Source organism: Giraffa tippelskirchi, chromosome 10 (genome assembly GCF_054371585.1).
Source record: "Giraffa tippelskirchi isolate mGirTip1 chromosome 10, T2T-mGirTip1v1.2.pri, whole genome shotgun sequence".
Lineage (NCBI taxonomy): Eukaryota > Metazoa > Chordata > Mammalia > Artiodactyla > Giraffidae > Giraffa > Giraffa tippelskirchi.
The window spans coordinates 55,899,837-55,923,812 of NC_137284.1; the positions used below are offsets into that span (position 1 = coordinate 55,899,837).

The window sequence follows — 23,976 nt, forward strand, 5'->3', positions numbered from 1 at the left end:
ACTGCACAATTGCACTCATCTCACACGTTAGTAAAGTAATGCTTAAAATTCTCCAAGCCAGCCTTCAGCAATATGTGAACCATGAACTTCCAGATGTTCAAGCTGGTTTTAGAAAAGGCAGAGGCACCAGAGATCAAATTGCCAACATCCAATGGATCATTGAAAAAGCAAGAGAGTACCAGAAAAACATCTATTTCTGCTTCATTGACTATGCCAAAGCCTTTGACTGTGTGGATCACAATAAACTGTGGAAAATCCTGAAAGAGATGGGAATACCAGACCACCTGGCCTGCCTCTTGAGAAACCTGTATGCAGGTCAGGAAGCGATAGTTAGAACTGGACATGGAACAACAAACTGGTTCCAAATAGGAAAAGGAGTACGTCAAGGCTGTATATTGTCAGCCTGCTTATTTAACTTATATGCAGAGTACATCATGAGAAATGCTGGGCTGGAAGAAACACAAGCTGGAATCAAGATTGCCAGGAAAAATATCAATAACCTCAGATATGCAGATGACACCACCCTTATGGCAGAAAGTGAAGAAGAACTGAAGAGCCTCTTGATGAAAGTGAAAGAGGAGAGTGAAAAAGTTGGCTTAAAGCTCAACATTCAGAATACTAAGATCATGGCATCCAGTCCCATCACTTCATGGCAGATAGATGGGGAAACAGTGGAAACAGTGGCTGCCTTTATTTTTCTGGGCTCTAAAATCACTGCAGATGGTGACTGCAGCCATGAAATTAAAAGATGCTTACTCCTTGGAAGGAAAATGATGACCAACCTAGGTAGCATATTAAAAAGCAGAGACATTACTTTGCCAACAGAGGTCCGTCTAGTGAAGGCTATGGTTTTTCCAGTGGTCATGTATGGATGTGAGAGCTGGTCTATACAGAAAGCTGAGCACCGAAGAATTGATGCTTTTGAACTGTGGTGTTGGAGAAGACTCTTGAGAGTCCCTTGAACTGCAAGGAGATCCAACCAGTCCATTCTAAAGGAGACAGTCCTGGATGTTCACTGGAAGGACTGATGTTGAAGCTGAAACTCCAATACTTTGGCCACCTGATGTGAAGAGTTGACTCATTGGAAAAGACCCTGATGCTGGGAAAGATTGAGGGCAGGAGGAGAAGGGGACAACAGAGGATGAGATGGCTGGATGGTATCACCGACTCGATGGACATGGGTTTGGGTGGACTTAGGGAGTTGGTGATGGACAGGGAGGCCTGGCGTGCTGCGGTTCATGGGGTCGCAAAGAGTCGGACACGACTGAGGGACTGAACTGATGTCCCCTTAGTTTCTTCTCTGAGGTTTTGATGCAGATTACTTTTTGTATTTTAGAATTCCTCAAAATATGTGATTAGAAACTGACACTCTTTTTTGTTTCCCTTTTGTATTTCTGATTTATTATTTTTGAAAAGTATCTTTTCAGGCATTCTGTGGCATTCTGGGTAGGAAGGAGGTATACAGCATTGCTCAGTTTGCTGCATATAATCTTTATAAACTGTAGGAGTCAGATTCATTGAGGGTAAATTGTGTTTTTTCATACGTGGTATAAGAGCAGGTGGTCGAGAATAGTGTAACATTAAGTTCTTTCCCTAAGCTTCTAAGATTGGTTTCTTACAGAGTACCCCACAGTCATTAGTAACTTTTTATCAATTACAAATATACTTAAGACTGTGATTACATAATACTTTGAAGAAGTTACTAATTCCTTATAGAATTATCGTTTTAATGTGTTTTGATACTATTTTTTTATAGTGACATTAAAATAACAGGTAATTTATCCTCATAGAGGACAGCACTCCCTTTTTCTTGCTGTCTGGTGAAAGTGGGGTGGGAGTTGACCGCTGCAAGAGTGATGAGGCCACTTGCTCTTAGCAGTTCTGTGGTCATCATAGGATGTACAGTTTCTTAAGGGAGAATGATGTTGTTGCAGCTGAGCCTTAAGGATTGGTGTATGTAGACATAAGAGAGTTCATTTTTTAATAACTAGTATTATCTGAATGTATTTGATTATTTGTGTTATTGCTGAAAGGTATCAGCGGGGTAACTTTGTATGACTGAATTTTATACAGTCATCATTTATAACAGGGGTCAGGTAGTAAATATTTTCAGCTTTGTTGGCTATATGATCTTTATAGCAACTATAATTCTGCTGTAGCTTGAAAAACATAAGACAATATGTAAATGAAGGAGTGCGACTGTGTTCCAATGATGGGCTTCCCTGGTGGCTCAGTGGTAAAGAATCTGCCTACTAATGAAGGAGACTTGGGTTCCATTTCTGGGTCTGGAAGATTCCTTGGAGAAGGAAATGGCATGCCGCTCCAGTATTGTTGCCTGGAAAATTCCATGGACTGAGGATCTTGACAGGCTACAGTCCATGGGGTTGCAAAAGAGTAGAGCACAACATAGCGACTTAAACAACAAATGTTCCAATAAACTTTGAGGTCACTAAAGCTTGACTTTCATATAATTGTCACATGCTATGAAATTTTATTCGTTTTTAGATTCCCTCTGCATTGAAAGTATATAAAAAGCTTTCTTAAGTTTATGAGATATGTAAAACTAGATGGTAGGCTAAATTTTTCAGTCCCTAATTTAGTTTTTCCAGTAGTCATGTTATGGATGTGAGAACTGGACCATAAAGCTAAGCACCAAAGAATTGATGCTTTCAAATTGTGGTGCTGGAGAAGACTCTTGAGAGTCCCTTGGTCTCAAAGGAGATCAAACCAGTCAATCCTAAAGGAAATCAACTCTGAATATTCACTGGAAGGATGATTCTGAAGCTTGAAGCTCCAATACTTTGGCCACCTGATATAAAGAGCCAACTCTTTGGAAAAGATCCTGATGCTGGAAAAGATTGAGGGCAAAAGGAAGAAGGGGGTGGCAGAGGATGAGATGGTTGGATAGGATCACCAACTCAATGGACATGAATTCAAGTGAACCCCAGGAGACAGTGAAGGACAGAGGAGCGTGTGCTGCAGTCCATTGGGTTGCAGAGTCAGACACGGCTTAGTGATGAACAACAACCACAATTTAGAAGATTATATAATAACACAGAAAATATTCCTTTTGAGTGAAAACAGCAGGTTACAAAGCAGTATCTGTAGTGTGATCTGTAGTGATGAATTTTAAAAAGCATTCATCAGCATACAGAGAACACTAGAAGAAGAGTCACTGATGGTGGTTCCCTGTTGGTGATTAGATCATGGGTAAATTTAAACTACACTGCGTTCATTTGCATTTTCTTATTTTTGTATCCTGAATATTGATTGTTTTTTAAAATAAACATTCTTATATCAGAGAAGAGTTATTTAAAAACTGATAGAGAATCTACATTTTTAGCAAAATTGGGTTATTTATTGTTAATTAGTTTGATACAATCTGTTTTGTTTACCCTCTGCTTCATTTTTAGCCAACAAGTCCCAAATTTGGAAAAGCTGACTCATATGAAAAACTGGAAAAACTAGGGGAAGGATCTTATGCTACAGTATACAAAGGGAAAAGCAAGTAAGTACACTCATTTTTGAATATTTCACATGGAAAGTATACCTGCTCTCTTAGTACAAAATAACAGTGTATTTAAATAATTTTCATATACAATAGACTTTTCTCCCTCAGGTTTTCTGTTATTTGTTGTTGTCATTGTTTTAACAAATCATTAGAATTGTTTTTTTCTGTGAGCAAAATTTTTCAGACTTGCCCAGTTTTGTCTTTTCTATCCTACCCCTCCCCCATCTTTATTTTCTCTTTCTCTCCTTGGAGGTGGAACCCTCGAATGAGAATTCATTTCCAGGTGAATGATATGATTAATTTCTTCTGGAGGTTTAGGGTTTGCTTAAGAAGAAGAGGACTGATTTGACAGAGCCAGATGTATTGACTATTCTTGGCACCTTTTTAAACTGAGCTTTTACGCCATCTTTCAGAAGTAATTAACAAACTACAAGCTCTTTCTTTTTGTCTCCTTTGACCTCACGCTGTAATTATTTCCACATCGAGAAACAACTCTTCTTCTTCCCCCCATGCTATCCTGGGATCAGGACACAGATTTGGATTCTTTTTTAAATTTTTTTTTAATGAGGTAATTTTAAATTTAATTTAGTTTGATTATTTCTTTTGGCCTTGGTAAGTGGCATGTGGGATTCCTGACCAGGAATTGAACTCGTGCCCGCTACAGTGAAAGCATAGAGCCCCAGCCCCTGGACTGGCAGGGAATCCCACAAATGTGGATTCTTCAAAAGCTTGCCTCTGTATGTTCTTGATATGCCTCCTCCCTCTCCCTTTTTCATTAAGAACACAGTTACTGTATTTGGTGACATGTAACATGTAGAAACTTTTAATACCCTTTCTGCAATAACTACAGGAGACTAAAGTCTCATTTTACCTTAATAACAATATCAAATAGTGTTGAAAAAAATTTTCTAAACTATCCTTGTTTTTGTCTCTCTTTTAAGTCATTATGATAGGTAGGAAATTCCAACTAAGTAATTAGTTAGCAGTAATTGAGTTACTCAGTAAGGTAAGTTAATTAAAGAGCTATACAAGACAGTTCTGTGAAGGATCATTCTAAACTCATAATTGGAAATTTTGACTGTTTGCTTATTGAGGTACTCTTTGGCTTTTCTGGAAAGTAGTCTTACACAATTGTTCATAGTTTTTAAGTTAAGAAGGTGAAGCAATATTCCTGATAAAGGAAGATACATAAGTATGGGAATTCAGGAATGCTGTAGATCAAAAATTAAGTGTTAGTTTTGAGATTTTATTTTTTACTTAAAAAAGCCTTATAAATTTTGAGTAAGAAAAAACTATGGGGAATGAAATAACAAAATCTAGAGGGCTGTTAATGACTTCATTCTGTCACTTGAGCATAATGGAATATCATGATAATGGCCTCACTGGTTGAGTTAATTTTAACAGTGGTTGTGTCCCAAGTTTTTTTATTTTTTTCCTAAGGAAAAATAGTATTCTATTTTATGTATAAACATAACTTGCACCTTTGATGTTAAGAAGGTGAAGATAACTACACTGCATTAAGCAATTGTTTTGTATAAAGTATGATATATTCATTGTCTCAGTTACTCCTCACAACACTCTGTAAGATAGGCCCCATTATTATATTATTACCATGTCTGCTGGACCAGGCATCTTGGTGCTTAGAGAAATTTAGTCCCATGTCCAAGTCTGTACAGGTTATTGTGACAGAGCTTGTCTTGGCTCACGTCTGTCTGGTTTGAGGTCATCTTTTCCTAACCATTGTCCTTCCACAGGATAGGGTCTTCTTGGAAAGACTTGGTCCTGCTTAAGTATTCAGATGGTTCTCCCGGATGCTCTGACTTATTTTAACTGTGAATCAAACTGAAGCAAACATAGTATTTCATTATATGGAAATAGACCAATCACTTTGCAGTGCCTTCCCACCAAAGATATGCTTATCTGATTTCCAAGTGCAAGATTACAACTCAGATGCTTAAGATTTATGACAAAATCTTGAGACATAGTTGAAACGTTCTCTGTTTATTATGCCTAAATAAAACAAAGACTGCTTTTTAAGTACCTACAATCTTTGAGAAGGATCGTTCTGGACAGTTAATACTTTTCACTCCAGGTTTCAGTGTAACTTGTCAGCATTTCTCGGGCAGTTTAAAACTCTCTGGTCACATGTACTATTTAATTTCCTCCAGCTGGAGATGGAATCCACTGACCACTTAGCTGCTTTAGGAGATGACAGGCTGCTTGGCTTATTTGCTTTACAGTGGCAAGGTCAGGCCAAAGAACAATAGTCACGTGCATCTAGCAACATTGGAGAGCTGAATTTGATGTGTCTACTGAAGCACTACATAATTTAAAGAGTCAGCTGAATGTCGGGATCCTTGTTCCAATACTACTCACTCTCCCATAGCTATCTGCATCCCTACTTCCTTCTCTTTTTTTAACTTGTTTATTTAATTTATCTATTTGACTGTGTTGGGTCTTAGTTGTGGCATATTGGATCTAGTTTCTTGACCAGAGATCAAACCCAGGCCCCCTCCTTTGGGAGTCTTAGCCACTGGACCACTAGGGAAGTCTTCCTGCTTCCATCTTTAAATATTATCTTTAGCATTATCCTCAAGAGCAGCTATCACTATATTGCAGTAAAGCTGCCTGTCATTTGTAGAGATACCACTGATACTTGAATGGTGAGCATTTTACATATGTGTAAAATGTCAAGTTTGGATTTTGCCATAAACCTCATTTTATTAGTTTGCTAGACTGCTAAAATAAATAGCATAGACTGGGTGGCTTAAACAACAGAAATGTATCATCTCCTAGTTTTGGAGGCTAGATCTAAGATCAGGGTATTGGCAGAGTTGATTTCTTTCTGAGGGTTGGTGCTATAAGGCAGAATGTGTTCCATGACTCTCTCCTAGCTTGTGAGGTATACTGGCAATCTTTGGCATTCCTGACTGGTTGGTGCATCACCCTGATGTCTGCCTTCATGTTCACATGGTGTTCTCTTTCGACATGTTTGTCTCCACATCCCAATTTCCCCTTTTTATAAGAACGCTAGTTATTTTGGATTAGGGCCCACTATAATGACCTCATTTTCGCTTGACTACTTCTGTGAAGATGCTATGTCCAAATAAGGTCACTTTCTGAGGATTTAGGGTTTAGAACTTCAGCATATCTTTTTTGGAGGATACAGTTGAATCCATAATACTCATTCATTTCAGACCTCACTAATTTAGCATCAATGTGCATGGTAATATTCTTCTTTACCATCTCCATTTATGGTCTATGTAAGTCATCTTTGATTTCATGGTTCAAATAAAATAAGCAAAGAATATTCCCCCCCAATCAAAAGATTTGTGTAATTTTTGACTTTGATACCGTTGCTGTTAGCCATTGTTTAGAAACCTGAGAAGAAATAGAAAGATTTTTTATTACTCTTGAATTCTCTTGGGTTTCTTATTGCTGTAGCAGTACATAGGCTGTGGAGAGGTTGACTGAGATTCCTATACTGAGTAGCTTTTTGGTAATGAACTTGCCTCTAAAAAATGTGGCTGGTTAACTGCAACCATTTCAACATACAGCACTCACAAATAAGTTCTTATTTAAAAAAAAAAAGTTTTGAACCTCCCACAGTTCCATGTTTGAGTAGAGATTTGTTTTGTTTTGAAACCAGTGTTCTCCAGCTTCTTAATACTTTCTTTGTGCTTATGTGTGTTTATGTTTGGGATGGGAGGCAGTTTATCATCACTCTTGCTACTAATCTTTTTCCTGGTTTGATTTCCTGGTTTTGTTCTCTCTTCTAAATCTCTGTAACATTTAACATAGGATTAAAAAAAAATCATGCAGTGGATAATACTCTACATTTTAAAACTTGTGGCATTTAAAGATATCTTTAGTTCAGCACCTTGAAATCATCTGTTTTCCAAAAGACTTTTTGTACATTCAGAGACTTGTTCACATTTTTTGAGTTTTTAAAACTAATGGTGAGTGTTCATGATGTTGTTTTTATGCTCTTTCAATGCTGTAGGTGGACAGAAAGAAACTTAGATACAGATTCTGCCCTCAGGAAACTTAACAGTTTTGAAGGGAGATGGTCCATATACTGTAAATAACTCTGTATAAGTTCAGTTCAGTTCAGTTCAGTCGCTCAGTCATGTCCGACTCTCTGCGACCCCATGAATTGCAGCACGCCAGGCCTCTCTGTCCATCACCAACTCCCGGAGTACACCCAAACCCATGTTCATGGAGTCGGTGATGCCATCCAACCATCTCATCCTCTGTCGTCCCCTTCTCCTCCCGCCCCCAATCCTACCCAGCATTAGGGTCTTTTCCAATGAGTCAACCCTTCGCATGAGGTGGCCAAAGTATTGGAGCTTCAGCTTCAACATCAAACCTTCCAATGAACACCCAGGATTGATCTCTTTTAGGATGGATTGATTGGATCTCCTTGCAGTCCAAGGGACTCTCAAGAGTCTTCTCCAACACCACAGTTCAAAAGCATCAATTCTGCGGCGCTCAGCTTTCTTCACCGTCCAACTCTCACATCCATACATGACCACTGGAAAAACCATAGCCTTGACTAGACGGACTTTTGTTGGCAAAGTAATGTCTCTGCTTTTAAACATGCTATCTAGGTTGGCCATAACCTTCCTTCCAAGGAGTAAGCGTCCTTTAATTTCATGGCTGCAGTCACCATCAGCAGTGATTCTGGAGCCCAAAAAAGTAAAGTCTGACACTGTTTCCACTGTTTCCCCATCTATTTCCCATGGAGTGATGGGACCAGATGCCATGATCTTAGTTTTCTGAAGGTTGAGCTTTAAGCCAACTTTTTCACTCTCCTCCTTCACCTTCATCAAGAGGCTCTTTAGTTCTTCTTCACTTTCTGCCATAAGGGTGGTGTCATCCGCATATCTGAGGTTATTGATATTTCTCCCGGAAATCTTGATTCCAGCTTGTGTTTCTTCCAGCCCAGCGTTTCTCATGATGTACTCTGCATATAAGTTAAATAAGCAGGGTGACAATATACAGGCTTGACGTACTCCTTTTCCTATTTGGAACCAGTCTGTTGTTCCATGTCCAGTTCTAACTGTTGCTTCCTGACCTGCATACAGGTTTCTCAAGAGACAGGTGAGATGGTCTGGTATTCCCATCTCTTTCAGAATTTTCCACAGTTTATTGTGATCCACACAGTCAAAGGCTTTGGCATAGTCAATAAAGCAGAAATAGATGTTTTTCTGGAACTCTCTTGCTTTTTCGATGATCCAGCGGATATTGGCAATTTGATATCTGGTTCCTCTGCCTTTTCTAAAACCAGCTTGAACATCTGGAAGTTCACGGTTCACGTATTGCTGAAGCCTTTGGAGAATTTTGAGCATTACTTTGCTAGCATGTGAGATGAGTGCAATTGTGCGGTAGTTTGAGCATTCTTTGGCATTGCCTTTCTTTGGGATTGGAACAAAAACTGCCTTTTCCAGTCCTGTGGCCACTGCTGAGTTTTCCAAATTTGCTGGCATATCGAGTGCAGCACTTTCACAGCATCACCTTTGAGGATTTGAAATAGCTCAACTGGAATTCCATCACCTCCACTAGCTTTGTTCATAGTGATGCTTTCTAAGGCCCACTTGACTTCACATTCCAGGATGTCTGGCTCTAGGTGAGTGATCACACCATCGTGATTATCTGGGTCGTGAAGATCTTTTTTGTACAGTTCTTCTGTGTATTCTTGCTACCTCTTCTTAATATCTTCTGCTTCTGTTAGGTCCATACCATTTCTGTCCTTTATCGAGCCTATCTTTGCATGAAATGTTCCTTTGGTATCTCTAATTTTCTTGAAGAGGTCTCTAGTCTTTCCCAATCTGTTGTTTTCCTCTATTTGTTTGCACTGATCACTGAGGAAGGCTTTCTTATCTCTCCTTGCTATTCTTTGGAACTCTGCATTCAGATGAGAATATCTTTCCTTTTCTCCTTTGCTTTTCGCTTCTCTTCTCTTCCCAGCTATCTGTAAGGCCTCCTCAGACAGCCATTTTGCTTTTTTGCATTTCTTTTCCATGGGGATGGTCTTGATCCCTGTCTCCTGTACAATGTCATGAACCTCTGTCCATAGTTCATCAGGCACTCTGTCTATCAGGTCTAGTCCCTTAAATCTATTTGTCACTTCCACTGTATACTCATAAGGGATTTGATCTAGGTCATACCTGAATGGTCTAGTGGTTTTCCCTACTTTCTTCAATTTAAGTCTGAATTTGGCAATAAGCAGTTCATGATCTGAGCCACAGTCTGCTCCTGGTCTTGTTTTTGCTGACTGTATAGAGCTTCTCCATCTTTGGCTGCAAAGAATATAATCAATCTGATTTCGGTGTTGACCATCTGGTGATGTCCACGTGTAGTTAAGTTAGACTGTAACTTATAAGTCTAACTGTATAAGTTAGACTGTTGTTATTGTTGTTTAGTCACTAAGTTGTGTCCGACTCTTTGTGACCCCATGAACTGCAGCTTGCCAGACTTCCCTGTCATTCACTGTCTCCCAGAGTTTGTTCAGATTCATGTCCATTGAGTCAGTGATGCCATCCAACTATCTCAACCTCTTTCACTCCCTTCTCCTCTTGATCTCAATCTTTCCCAGATTAGGGTCTTTTCCAATGAGTTGGTTCTTCGCATCAGGTGGCGAAAGTGTGTATGTATCTATCTATTTATATGTACATGTATAGTATATTCTATATAAGCTAGAATGCAGTCAGAAAGGCCCAGGGGAAATAGTGTGAAATTTCAAAAAGAAGAATGTTGAGTAAAGTATTTTTTTTCTCCAGTGGTGACTGATTGAATTCATAGCCTCATGTGCTTTTATTTTTTTATTTTTTTCTTTTTTTTTTTCTTTCTATAGCTGTTGGTAGTAGTCTCTTATGATCCTTTGTATTTCTGTGGAGTCTGTTGTGATCTCTCCATTTTCATTTCTAATTTTGTTGATCTGATTCTTCTCCCTTTGTTTCTTGATGAGTCTGGCTAATGGCTTATCAATTTTGTTTATCTTCTCGAAAAACCAGCTTTTAGTTTTGTTGATTTTTGCTATGGTCTCTTTTGTTTCTTTTGCATTTATTTCTTCCCTAATTTTTAAGATTTCTTTCCTTCTACTGACCCTGGGGTTTTTCATTTCTTCCTTCTCTAGTTGCTTTAGGTGTAGAGTTAGTTGATTTATTTGATTTTTTTCTTGTTTCTTGAGGTACGCCTGTATTGCTATGAACCTTCCCCTTAGTATTGCTTTTACAGTGTCCCATAGGTTTTGGGTTGTTGTGTTTTCATTTTCATTCGTTTCTATGCATAATTTTATTTCTTTTTTGATTTCTTCTGTGATTTGTTGGTTATTCAGAAGCGTGTTGTTTAGCCTCCATATGTTGGAACTTTTAATAGTTTTTTTCCTGTAATTGAGGTCTAATCTTACTGCATTGTGGTCAGAGAAGATGGCTGGGATGATTTCAGTTTTTTGGAATTTACCAAGGCTAGATTTATGGCCCAGGATGTGATCTATCCTGGAGAAAGTTCCATGTGCACTTGAGAAAAAGGTAAAATTGATTGTTTTGGGGTGGAAACTCCTGTAAATATCAATTAAATCTAATTTGTCTATTGTATCATTTAAAGTTTGTGTTTCCTTGTTAATTTTCTGTTTAGTTGATCTATCCATATGCGTGAGTGGAGTATTAAAGTCTCCCACTATTATTGTGTTATTGTTAATTTCCCCTTTCATACTTGTTAGTATTTGCCTTATATATTGTGGTGCTCCTATGTTGGGTGCATATATATTTATGATTGTTACGTCTTCTTCTTGAATTGATCCTTTGATCTTTATGTAGTGTCCTTCTTTGTCCCTTTTCACATCCTTTATTTTAAAGTCTATTTTATCTGAAATGAGTATTGCGACTCCTGCTTTCTTTTGGTCTCCGTTTGCATGGAATATGTTTTTCCATCCTTTCACTTTCAGCCTGTGTGTGTCTCTAGTTTTAAGGTGGGTCTCTTGTAGACAGCATATATAGGGGTCTTGTTTTTGTATCCATTCAGCAACCCTTTGTCTTTTGATTGGGGCATTCAACCCATTTACATTTAAGGTAATTATTGATAAGTATGATCCCGTTGCCATTTACTTTGTTGTTTTGAGTTCGTGTTGAAACATCCTTTCTGTGTTTCCTGTTTAGAGAAGATCCTTTAGCATTTGCTGGAGAGCTGGTTTGGTGGTGCTGAAATCAAGCCTCCCTCATCACTGTGTATATTTGTAGGACTCCCTGGGAGAGTTTTCGTATGGGACTTGGTCCTCTAAGCACCTACGACTTTTTCACTCTTTGTTACGAGACTCTTCACAAAGTCTGTTAAAGCCTGAGGGCCATAAAGTAAAAGCAAACTGCTTTATTTGAATTATTGTGCAAATTTTAATAAAAGCACAAGTGTTGTGTTTGACTGTTAACGTGGGGTTGGCATTAAGCAATAGAACTTGATATTTTGGCCACCTGATGCGAAGAGCTGACTCATTTGAAAAGACCCTGATGTTGGGAAAGATTGAGGGCAGGGGGAGAAGGGGACGATAGAGGATGAGATGGTTGGATGGCATCACCGACTCAATGGACATGAGTTTGGGTAAACTCCAGGTGTTGGTGATGGACAGGGAGGCCTGGTGTGCTGCGGTTCATGGGGTCGCAAAGAGTCAGACACGACTGAGCGACTGAACTGAACTGAATAGAACTTGAAAGGGTTGGCGGGTCGTTCATGGGTGAGCACATGAATGCCTGGCTGTTGTAGATAAGAGCTGTGAGCACCAATCACTTCAGCTCCCAAACTTGGAGTGTAGTGACTTGTGTGTTCCTCACTGCACTGGGATCTGCTGGTGAGGTGCACCCGCGTCTCCTCCTCACCCCAGATGCTTGAGTTTTCCTGCGTTCCACCCCCTGCCACGAGTGGTGGGAACCTTTACTCTTGCCTGGGACAGACTCCAGCCTCCTCTCTTTTCCTTCCTTTTTTATCTAGAGAGGATGGGAGACTGTAGCTGCTTGCTTTGTAAATGAATGTGTTTATTCATTTGGCTGCCTCAGCTCTTTGTTGCGGTACTGTTTTTAGCTGCGGCAGGCAGAGGGAAGCCGGGCCCGCTGCATTGGGAGCATGGAGTCTTAGCCACCGAACCACCAGGGAAGTCCTATTGCTGCTTGCTTTTGATTTTCTCATACTTCTTGTGTCATTTAGAGGAAGAAAAACTTTGTTCTCTAGTTCCGTCTCTGGAATTAAGGGTATTGGACTTTGTGACCCCATGGCTGCTCCTGATTTCTGGTCATTTTTTTTTCCCGCTTGTCTTCAGTTTCTGTTGAGGTGAAGATGCCAAAACCTTCCTCCTGCAGAAGTCTGCCCAACAGAGAAGCCTGCCCACACTGGTTTGTGCCAGCTCTGAATCGTTATCCCAGAGGTCAACAGGAACAATGGAGGAATTTGCTCATTTTTTGTAACACAAGACTTATGTGATTGAAAATACCAGTCTTCTTTTAGCATTTCATTCTGCCAATTTGTACCGAATAATTGAACTTGAAATCAATGACCTCATAAATTGAGAGACTACAGCCAAACCAAGGCTGAAGTATACTAAATACATTTCAAAGAGCTCTTCAAAGGCCCAGGAGAAATAAGGGGAAGAAATGTTGTTAATTAAAACAAGCAGTAGCAAGAAGAAAGGCAGTGGCAGTTAACCACCTTTTCAGAATATGTGAGATTAAAGAGAGGGTGGCTCTTACTTCTCGGCCCTGAAGGTCAGCTCCACTGAAACACTATCAGGAGAGTGTGAAGAATTCTAAAAGTCAGAAACTCCCAGATGGAGAACCCTGAGCTCCGGGTTCACTGAGGTTTTGGTCTTCAGTGTTGACACTTGGACTGTCATACTGACTTTCAACGTCCTGAGAGGTTATTTACCCACAAACAGAAACTGTACAAAAGAGAAGCAAATCTGAGTACATTTTATGGGCTCTGCTGCTCTCTGTTTCTCATTAGGTCTGCTCTGATTTCTTTTTGACTTTGGGTCCATAGGCTTATTATCACGGCTTACTTCAAAGATCGAGCCTGTAAGCACACTGTTCGTCACATGGTATGAAAAACGGCAGCATGCTATGATAATACAATCAGTGTTAGTTTTGTAATTTAATGCACAAAGTACGGCATTACAGCGTATAACAAGAGACGCTGGATTAAAAATGGAATGAATGAAGTTTGCACCGTGTAATTTCCAAACTGAATGCTCCTTGTGTACAGATGAATGTTGGAAAAGTAGAGTTTTTTATCCTTACCTATTCCGAGGAGGATACCAGCCCACCCACTGACATCTACTAATTTTATTTTTCAAAATCTTAAAGCCTATTCAGATTGCAGACTCGGCCCAGGCTTCCTTTGGAAGAAGAATGCAAGGCATTGCAAGCTGGTTCACAGGCACAGCTGGTTTCCTTTAGCTTGCAGCAGATACAGAAACAATACCTAATCTTTTTGACAAAAGTGACAATGAGGATATTGTTTAAGAAAGAAGCATCATTTCAATCATTAGACTAAACTGCTCGGGGATAGCCTTCCTAATAAATAGTATTTGAATGATGGCCTCTGTTAGCCATTTTCATTATCAGGGTTCTTTGATCATTTGATTAGGAGACCCTCAAGATAATCAGTGATATTTCCTGTCTTTAGGGTTGTAGTCTAGCTGGTGAAAGTGGAGGCATTCTTTGGAAAGTACGAATCCTTTGAAAGAGTTAGTGTAGAATAAATATCCAGTTATCATGATGTCACGGCTCTGAGACTCTCTCTTGTAGTTCAGCTTAAGTGGTTTTTGAGGAGGGCTCGGAATGACATGATGATAAACTTGGTTTCAGTTTAAAGCAAACCCACATTCCTGAGTTGCTTCATTATCATTGTCATCCTTTTAGTTTAAACCGGTATGCATTTGCTGATGCCTGGAGACGTTTTTGTTTTCTTAACTTGGGGAGCGGTAGTGGTGTTATTGGCATTGAGAGGCCAGGGGTGTTGGAAACATTGCACAAATGAGCAGGACAGTCTCAAGCAACAAAGAACTGTTTGGCCCAAAGTTTCAGTAATGCCAAATGTGAGAAGCTCCGGTCTCAACAAGGAATGCAGAGAGATATTGCCCATTTAAAAGAGCTCTTCCCATTGGAGACATTTACTAAGCTGGTACTGTGTTTGGTGTTCTGGGCCAAGCAATGGATATGTTGTTGTTGTTCAGTTGCTAAGTCGTGTCTGACTCTTGCAACCCTGTGGGCTGCAGCAGGCCAGGCTTCTCTGTCCTTCACCATCTCCTGGAGTTTGCTCAAACCCATGTCCATTGAGTCAGTGATGCCATCCAACCATCTCATCCTCTGTCACCCCCTTCTCCTTAATGGTGGACCAAACTGAGTTTTGCTTTCCATGGGACCTGTCATCTAGTGAGGAAGGCAAAAATGACTCAAGTCAGCAGCCTGTGTGCTCATTGCTCAGTCGTGTCTGACTTTTTTGCAATGCTATGGACTATAGCGCGCCAGGCTCCTCTCTCCATGGGGTTTCCTAGGCAAGAATACTAGAGAGGGTTGCCACTTCCTTCTCCAGGGGATCTTCCTGACCCAGGGATCGAACCCGCGGCTGTTGCATTTCCTGTGTTGACAGGTGGCTTCTTTACCACCGTGCCACCTGGGAAGCCCCAAGTCAGCAGACAAATTATAGCAGATGTAATTTTAAATCACATAAAGGAAAAGAGAGCTAGGAGAAATAGTTAAGGTAGAGGGTAGTGGCTTATATGTTTATGTCAGGGACAGCGGAGGGCAGTGCATCTACCTTAGATGGATGGCCAGTGGAAGCCTTGCTGATGAGGGGACATTTACACTTAAATCTGAAGGAGGAGATGTAACCAACCAAGTAAAGATCAGGGACAAGAGAGTTTCACGTCAGACCCTGGGAAGAGCTGGGTGTTTTCTGTAGAATCAGAGAGCCCCATGTGACTGGGAATTCAGGGGAGATTGGTATGATTTGAGCTTTGAAAAGCTGTCAAGGCCTTGAGGATAGTCTTAGGAATGTTCTGCTTATATATTACTGCAAAATGAACTACCTCAAAGCTTAGAGAGTTAAAACAGCAACTGTCATTTATTTTGCTTGTGAACCTACTATTGTGAAGGGCTGGACAGGAAAAGGCTGTACCTGTTCCATATGGTATCATTTTTCACAGCTGAACTGGGAAATGAGGGATCTATATATGATTCACTAAATGGATATAAAATGGAATTATCTAAAATGCTCAATTAGAGGGGGCAGAAAAAGAAGAAGGAAAAGGATAAATCAATGAACAGAAAACAGTTACAAACAGGATAGATATTAGTGCACTTATATGAAAATCACTTTGAATGTAATTGGTCTAAATGCCCAAGTTGAAAGACAGAGATTGTCAAACTGGATAAAAAACAAGATCGAACTAACTATATGTTCTTTAACAAAAACCCACCTTAGGTATAAAGACTCAGGTTAAAAGTAAAGTGAGAGAGAAAAATAGTTAGCATGCTAACTCTAATTAAAAGAAAGCTGGAATTAGTGATATTCATTTCAGACTAAGCAGACACTTCTGATGATTCTAAAGACCATCAGGGATAAAGAGGGGCATTCCATAATGATAGAGAGGTCAGTTTTCTCAAAAAGACATAAAAGTTCTTAAAGTGTATGTATCTAACAATAAAGTATCAAAATACTTGGAGCAAAAACTGATACAACTGAGGGGATTGATAGGCAAACCCCCTACAGTAACTGGAGACTTCAGGACCCATCTGTCTGTCAGTAACTCATAGATCAAGCAAGAAGGAATATTCCCAAGGAATAGATGACCTGAGCAACAACAGAAAAAGAAGGTGGAAGCAGCCTGTATATTAAGATCCATGCCCGGTACTGGCAGTGTCATTCTCACCTACTTTATCAATTAAGTGTTTGAAGAGACCAGATTCAAGGGAAGGGGATACAGACTGAACTTCTCAGTGAAAAATGTTGAAGAATCTTTGGGCCATGTTTTAATACCTCACAGTACTGTCTGGATTTCATTTTAGTCTGGAATTCAATCTTTACTCTTACCTTTGCACAGAGTTCTTTCACTTGTCTTTTCATTTACTACTTTTTGTATTAACCTCACTCATTTTATATCATATTCCCAAGAGGGGCAAAGATTTTTTGGTGTAAGGTGCTTTTTGGAAAGGAGGACCTTATGTACTGGCTTGCTTGGGACAATCCTGATTTATGCTTCCTGTCTTTGTGTAATTATTTATAGTGCTCATTTTTGCTAATTCAGTGTTTTTTACTATTCACTGTCTCCATTTGGATGATAAAATATGTGATCACCTTCCTTATGTAGTGCTTTATTCCTCTAGAACTTGACAACGCATTTTGCCAAAAAACAAAATTCTGTCAGAGTATTTTACTGTGGAATCCAGTTGAGTGTTTAGAAGCATCAATTGCAGTGAACCTTGGAGATTTTTTGAATTGTTTGTGATTATCATTGAACCTCTAATGAATTGATTTAAAAAGTTTCATGGCTAATTAGTGAGTTTTAGGTACAGCACACTCTCTTGGACAGCAAGGTATGGAGAATTTTGTGAAACAGCAACTGATCAGTATAAAATTCATATGACTTACCCAGATCCCTTACTACTCATGCTGTAAAAGATAGGCTCAGAGTCATTCAAGGTAAGAGAAATATTGGACATTTGAAACATGCATTAATGAGTAAGCTGGGGCTTGGGTGAAATCAGGAACTTTTAGAGCCCAGAGCTAATAGTTTTTACTGATGTGTACAAAAGGAGTATATTAAACCATTACGTGCCTTCGTCCTAAGTTGCGTCAGTCGAGTCCGACTCTTTGCGACCCTATGGACTATATGGCCCGCCAGGCTCCTCTATCCATGGGATTCTCCAGGCAAGAATCTGGAGTGGGTTGCCATGCCCTCCTCCAGGGCATCTTCCCAACCTAGGGATCGAAACTGACCCTCTTAAATCTCCTGCACTGGCAGACAGTTTCTTTATTACTAGCACCACCTGGGAAGCCCTCACTATACCATTAGGAGCAATTATAATAATGGAGAGATAGCATGTACTTGACAATTTCAGACTACAAATTGTATAGAGTAATTGAATGCAAAATTGGATTGTAGACCCTGTTGATTTGGGGTGACTTTTAAGGAATACGAGCTCTGGTAAGTCAGGGGTTTGATCTGATTCTTTCCCTCAGTATGCTTGAGTTGCCCCTGAAGTTCAGCTTCAGGGTCTTGTTTTATTTTGGTGGTGGTGGGGGGTGCATACTCTGTGGCATGTGGGATCTTAGTTTCCTGACCAGGGATCGAACCCATGCCTCTTGTGGTGGAAAGGAAGTCCTTCAACTTCAGGCTCTTGCGTGTTGCTCCATTATAATTAACTGGAGAGTGTTACCTACCTTTGTCAGTAAAATTTGAAAATGGGAAAGATAATACAAGCTCAGCGGCTTTTATGAAGAAAAATATCCCAAGCTCAACAAATCTCAGGCAGGAAATTATTTTAAACATCCTAGGCATGAGACGTTTCTCATGCTTAATGGTTGATTCTAAGCAAATATCTGCTCCCTTCCTTCTAGGATTGAAGGAGACAGATATATATTTATTATATATATATATGTATAATATATATATTATATATATATATTTTCCTGTATAAACAAATTCTTTGAAAATTTAAAAGATAATTCTGTTTCTAGTTTGAAATGATCTCCCTGGGGTTGCTGTGTTTTTAACTATCTCTGTTTTAAGGGATTTACATCAATGATCCTACAGATCCACCAGCATTGACTGAGAGGAGGGAAGACTGTAAACACTAAGAACTTTGGTTACCAGTTGAAAGCCCCGTTATAACTCAACTGAGAATAAGATAGACATCATTCCTGATTGGCCTGGTGGGTGAGACAAGGGAGTGAATTTTGAAGCAGCTTGGTAGGCAGCGCAGGTACCGACAGACAAAAAAACCCGAGGAAAAGGAACCGAAGGCCTTTGTGGTGTGTCTGATCAAACCTCTTAGGAGAAAGAAGAAGGAAGTGGAGATACTGAGAAACCAAATCAGTGTTACAAACAAGGCCTACTGGGGATCCCAGAGGAAGCTGAGTTCCTAATGAGAAGGCAATGGCCCAGGTTAAACAGGGTGACACTCCTCCGCCCACTCCCCTAGTTCACGTCCTGGGAACGTTTCAGTGTTAAGCTCTGGAGATTTGAGTGCATCTGGGACTGTGCCAAAGTGAGGCATCGAGGATGATTAAATTAAAACTGAAGCTGTCTCTTCTCTGGGTGAAATAGAAGGGATGAAACAATAAAGTGTTAATAGAGTTGGACAAAGGAAGAACTAAAGACTGTGAAAGGGATTGCTAGGAGAAAGAGTAAGAAAACCAGCCAAGCACCAAGGAAGAATGAGAGTTGCTGAAAAGTGTGGATGATGGTGTCAAATATTTGGCAAAGGCAAATCAGAAGAGTCCTGAAAAGAACCCATTACATTTACAATTAGGAAGGTGTTTCTTAAGTATGTATAGGGGACTGATGAGGGCTACAGACATAATTGCTTTGGTCGAAGAGAGAAAGGGGGAAAATGGAGGATGAAATGCAAGCTCTTCTTTTTTTTGGCCATGCCACATATAGTATCTTAGTTCCCTGACCAGGGATCGAACCTGTGCCTCCAGTTGGAACCTTAGTGTCCTAACTCACTGGACCACCAGGGAACTCTGCAAGCAATTCTTTTGAGTAGTGAGGCAGGGGAGGAAAGGAGAATAAGAAGAAAGGGCAAAAGTGCTTTGTGACAACCTAGAGGGGTAGGATAGGGGTGGGGTGGGAGGGAGGTTCAAGAGGGAGGGGATATGTGTATAATTATAGCTGATTTGTGTTGTTATACAGCAGAAACCAACACTACATTTTAAAGCAATTATCCTCCAGATAAAAATAAATTTTAAAAATAATAGCTATAACTGAGATATAAGAATGGGAATAAATATAGCTAACATGATTTCTGCTGATATTTTTAGACTTTATCTTCTACTCTATATACTTGAAAATCATTTATAAGATATATAATTTATTATTCAAAAAATTTTAAACTAGTGTAGAAAATACATGACAAATTAGGAACATAGCCATATTAAGAGTGGCTATATGTTATGTTTTATATGTAAAATACTATTGTGGTATTAATAAAAACAATATTATTGTTAAAAAGTTCTTGAAAAATAAGAAAAAAGTAGCAAAATTTCAAATGGCTAAAGAACATGAAAAACAACCCAACAAGATGGACACAAATGGCCAGTAAAAATATGCAAAAGGAAAAACAAGGAGAAAGGGCAAAAGTGTTTTTGATGTTTTGGCTTTAAACCAAATGGGAAGGAACTGAGTGTGTGTATAGATTATAATAAAGGAGCCAGTAAAAAGGGAGAGAGGAATTGATTAAAGGATCACTTAAAATGTATTCTGGATGCAGAAATTTGAGGTTCTCTCTTTTCTCTGTCACTTGAACTTTATTCATATGTCCCTGATAATTGTTCTTCCCCTTTCTTATTCTGATAACATATAGGTCTGAAATCATTGTTTTTCTTGCCAGCTTTGTCTCAGTTTGGACTTAGACACATGAGAACATGAAAGTGAAAGTGTTAGTTGCTCAGTCATGGCTGACTCTTTGCGACCCCGTGGATTGTACCCACCAGGCTCCTATGTCCATGGAGTTCTCCAGGCAAGAATATTGGAGTGGGTTGCCATTTCCTTCTCCAGGGGGTGGGATTGAACCTGGGTCTCCTACATTGCAGGCAGATATTCTTTACCATCTGAGCCACCAGGGAAGCCCATGAGAACATGATCCTTCTTAAATATCTCTTCTCCTTTTATTTGTGTTCTTTAAAAATTCAGATACGTTATTGAACTTTCTATGTACCCCATTGGTTTCTCTTCTTGACCAATTTTTCTTCACTGGTACTAGTTAAGATTTTTAAATAACACAGATTTATGTGAATCTTCTATTTTTTTGATGCTACCTATCTCTTGGTAATTAGGGTCATGATATAAAGCTTATATTTATTGAACACTGGGTTAAGCCTGATTTTCTCATCTGTGAAAGTAGGGCTGATAATGGAATTGGTTTCACATGGTTGTAAAGAGTGTGTATGAATGAATACCTTTGGAGTGTCTAGAGCTGTGCTCACATGTTAAATGAATGTTGGCCATTACTTTTTTCTTTGTTTCTATTAACAGTACTAGAAAAGCTTTGAAATTAGGCTATCTTCTTGTTTTACAGATGTAGAAACCGAGGTCCATAAAGTTTGAGTAACTTGTCCATGATCACACGGCTCAGTGACGGAGCCAGCTAGTCCAACTGCAGAGCCAAGTTCTTAATTTTTATCTCCTTTCATTTTGCAGGGTGTGTGTGTGGGAATATTTTGAAATCTGTTTTCTTAAAATCTATGCTCTCGGGACTTCCCTGGTGGTCCAGTGGATAAGATCATGCGCTTCCAATGCAGGGGGCCCTAGTTCAGTCCCTGGTCAGGGAACTAAGATCGCACATTCCGCAGCTAGGCGCTCACATGCTGCGACTAAGCCCTAGCACAGCCAAATAAATGAATAAATAAAGAAAAGTATTTTTAAAAATCTATGCCATCTATGATCACTCTGTCCCTTGTTAATGATCAACACTAGGGGTTCTCAGCCATTTTTTCTCTATGATTATTGTATCTTTCCTCTGTGTCATTTTCATTTATCATTCATATTCTCCACTATTCTGGGCAACTATGCAGTCACATCATAGTTATTTTTCCCTGTATTTCACCCAAGTGGTTTGTGGCCTTCCAAATAGTAGGTGCCTGCATTAAATAGAACTCTCACTGTTCCCTTCTGTTTTCTATTGGATACAGTTATTTTGGACAAGGTTTTCATCCCATTGCTGCCTTTTCGTTGTGAACCAAAGACCAAGGTTTGATGGCACCAATTTCTCTTAGCACTTTTTAAAAATTCTTTTCATATGGCAGACATAACTCCCAATCTGCCAGCACCTTTACAGCCCTTTTATCCTTCTCATAAATAATGGAGCAACTAATATGGTAGTAAGAATTGTACCTTAACAAAATGAAATGCTTTCAAATAGGTTTTTGAATAAATCAGAACCTCAATACCCTTGGGCCCCTACTCCAAGTGTATTCGCAGCACCAGCTATGAATGTAGTTTGGCATTCCAACCTAGAATTTAGAGGAGAAAACGATTCTCTATACCTATTACATCCTTTGAAAGTCTTGTCAAATTTTCATGGTCCTTGTTCTTATATTTAGTCACTTCCTTTTGTATTAGTATCTAAGCGGGCACCTGTTTTGTATATATTTGTTCACCAGTTTTCAGGTGACTTGATTAATTTCAAATCATCTTTAGAATGCTTGACATGACCTGAGCTAATTTGCCGTTAACTCATCTGTTAAAACAGAAGCTTGTTTAAGACCTGGAGAGAACAACTGTGGTTATTTTGCCTAATAAGTATGGTTTTGTGGATGATGCTTCATCACAAACACAATTACCGCAGCTACGTGCATGCTCAGTCACTCAGTTGTGTTTGACTCTTTGTGACCCCCCTGGACTGTAGCCTGCCAGGCTCCTCTGTCCATGCAGTTTTCCAGGCAAGAATAATGGAGTGATTTGCCATCCCCTTCTCCAGGGCATCTTCCCAGCCCAGGGATCAAACCCACATCTCCTGCGTCTCCTGCATTGATAGGCGGATTCTTTACCACTGAGTCACCTGGGAAGCCCTGCTGAAGCTAACATGGCCAGATTTCTATGTAGAGACAGTGTTAGTAGCTACTTAATAATTAGCCTGTACAGTTTTATTTACCTTTGTACGTGTCAAAACCTTTCCCTTGTATTATATATATTCATATAGCATATTAATATACAGATATTCATATATGTGTATATATATGAAAACAAAGTGCAAAGAGGTAGTAGAGATTGTCTTTGAAAGTTGAAGAAAGTGGAGTTGACAGGTTGAAACATAGGTGCAGGTTTATAGCCCTGAGTAGTAAAATTTCTTCACTGAAAACTTGTGTCTCAGCTTCTCATCTAATACTTTCTTACTGTATTTAAGAGTTGGAGTCATTCCATCTATCCAAAAATGAGTTAATCTTTCTGTTTTTTTCAAGTCTCCTGTGTAATTGAGTCATACTTTCTCCATCAGTTCGGTTCAGTCACTCAGTGAACTGAGGATGAAGGGATTGAACCTTCACCCCCTGCACTGGAAAGTGAACTATTAACCATTGGACCATGAAGGAAGTCCTCATGGTTGGAATGTTTAAGATCAGGGTTAAAAAGAAGAAAATAAGCAATGTTCAGTTCAGTTCAGTTCAGTTCAGTCGCTCAGTCATGTCTGACTCTTTGCGACCCCATGAACCACAGCATGCCAGGCCTCCCATCCATCACCAACTCCCGGAGTTTACTCAAACTCATGTCCAATGAGTTAGTGATGCCATCCAACTATCTCATCCTCTGTCATTCCCTTCTCCTCTTGCCTTCAATCCTTCTCAGCATCAGGGTCTTTTCAAATGAGTCAGCTCTTCACATCAGGTGGCCAAAGTATTGGAGTTTCAGCTTCAACATCAGTCCTTCCGATGAACACCCAGGACTGATCTCCTTTAGGATGGACTGGTTGGATCTCCTCGCAGTCCAAGGGACTGTCAAGAGTCTTCTCCAACACCACAGTTCAAAAACATCAATTCTTCAGTGCTCAGCTTTCTTTATAGTCCAACTCTCACATCCATACATGACCACTGGAAAAACCATAGCCTTGACTAGATGGACCTCTGTTGGCAAAGTAATGTCTCTGCTTTTTAATATGCTGTCTGGGTTGGTCATAACTTTTCTTCCAAGGAGCAAGTGTCTTTTAATTTCATGGCTGCAGTCACCATCTGCAGTGACTTTGGAGCCCAGAAAAATAAAGTCAGTTGCTGTTTCCACTATTTCCCCATCTGTTTGCCATGAAGTGATGGGACCAGATGCCATGATCTTAGTTTTCTGAATGTTGAGTTTTAAGCCAACTTATTCACTCTCCTCTTTCACTTTCACCAGAAGGCACTTTAGTTCTTTGCTTTCTGCCATAAAGGTGGTGTCATCTGTGAATCTGAAGTTACTGATATTTCTTGCGGCAATCTTGATTCCAGCTTGTGCTTCATCCAGCCCAGTGTTTCTCATGATGTACTCTGCATGTAAGTTAAGTAAGCAGGGTGACAATATACAACCTTGACGTACTTCTTTCCCAATTTGTAACCAGTCTGCTGTTCCATGTCGAGTTCTAACTGTTGCTTCCTGACCTGCATGTACTTTTTCTTTAAATATTTATGTATTTAAAAACGAAGAAACAAGGAAAGGTAATCCTATGTGTTGTTTGTCTACCATGAACACAGGAGATTAGTTTTCTAGTATTCATTTTCATTGTAATTTTATG

General features: G+C 39.6%; 1 protein-coding gene across 15 annotated transcripts in view; it reads left to right on the plus strand.

Annotated features, from left to right (window-relative positions):
- CDK14 (cyclin dependent kinase 14) overlaps positions 1 to 23,976 on the plus strand; it is a 642,291-nt gene that overhangs the window by 159,561 nt on the left and 458,754 nt on the right. For all 15 annotated transcript variants that reach the window (XR_014066045.1, XR_014066046.1, XR_014066047.1 and 12 more), the window contains one exon: positions 3,414 to 3,508. Coding sequence is in view for 12 of the 15 variants with exons in the window: in XM_081531328.1 (XP_081387454.1) it covers positions 3,414 to 3,508 (95 nt within the window). In the remaining 3 variants the exon portion in view is untranslated. The remainder of the gene's footprint in view (positions 1 to 3,413; positions 3,509 to 23,976) is intronic.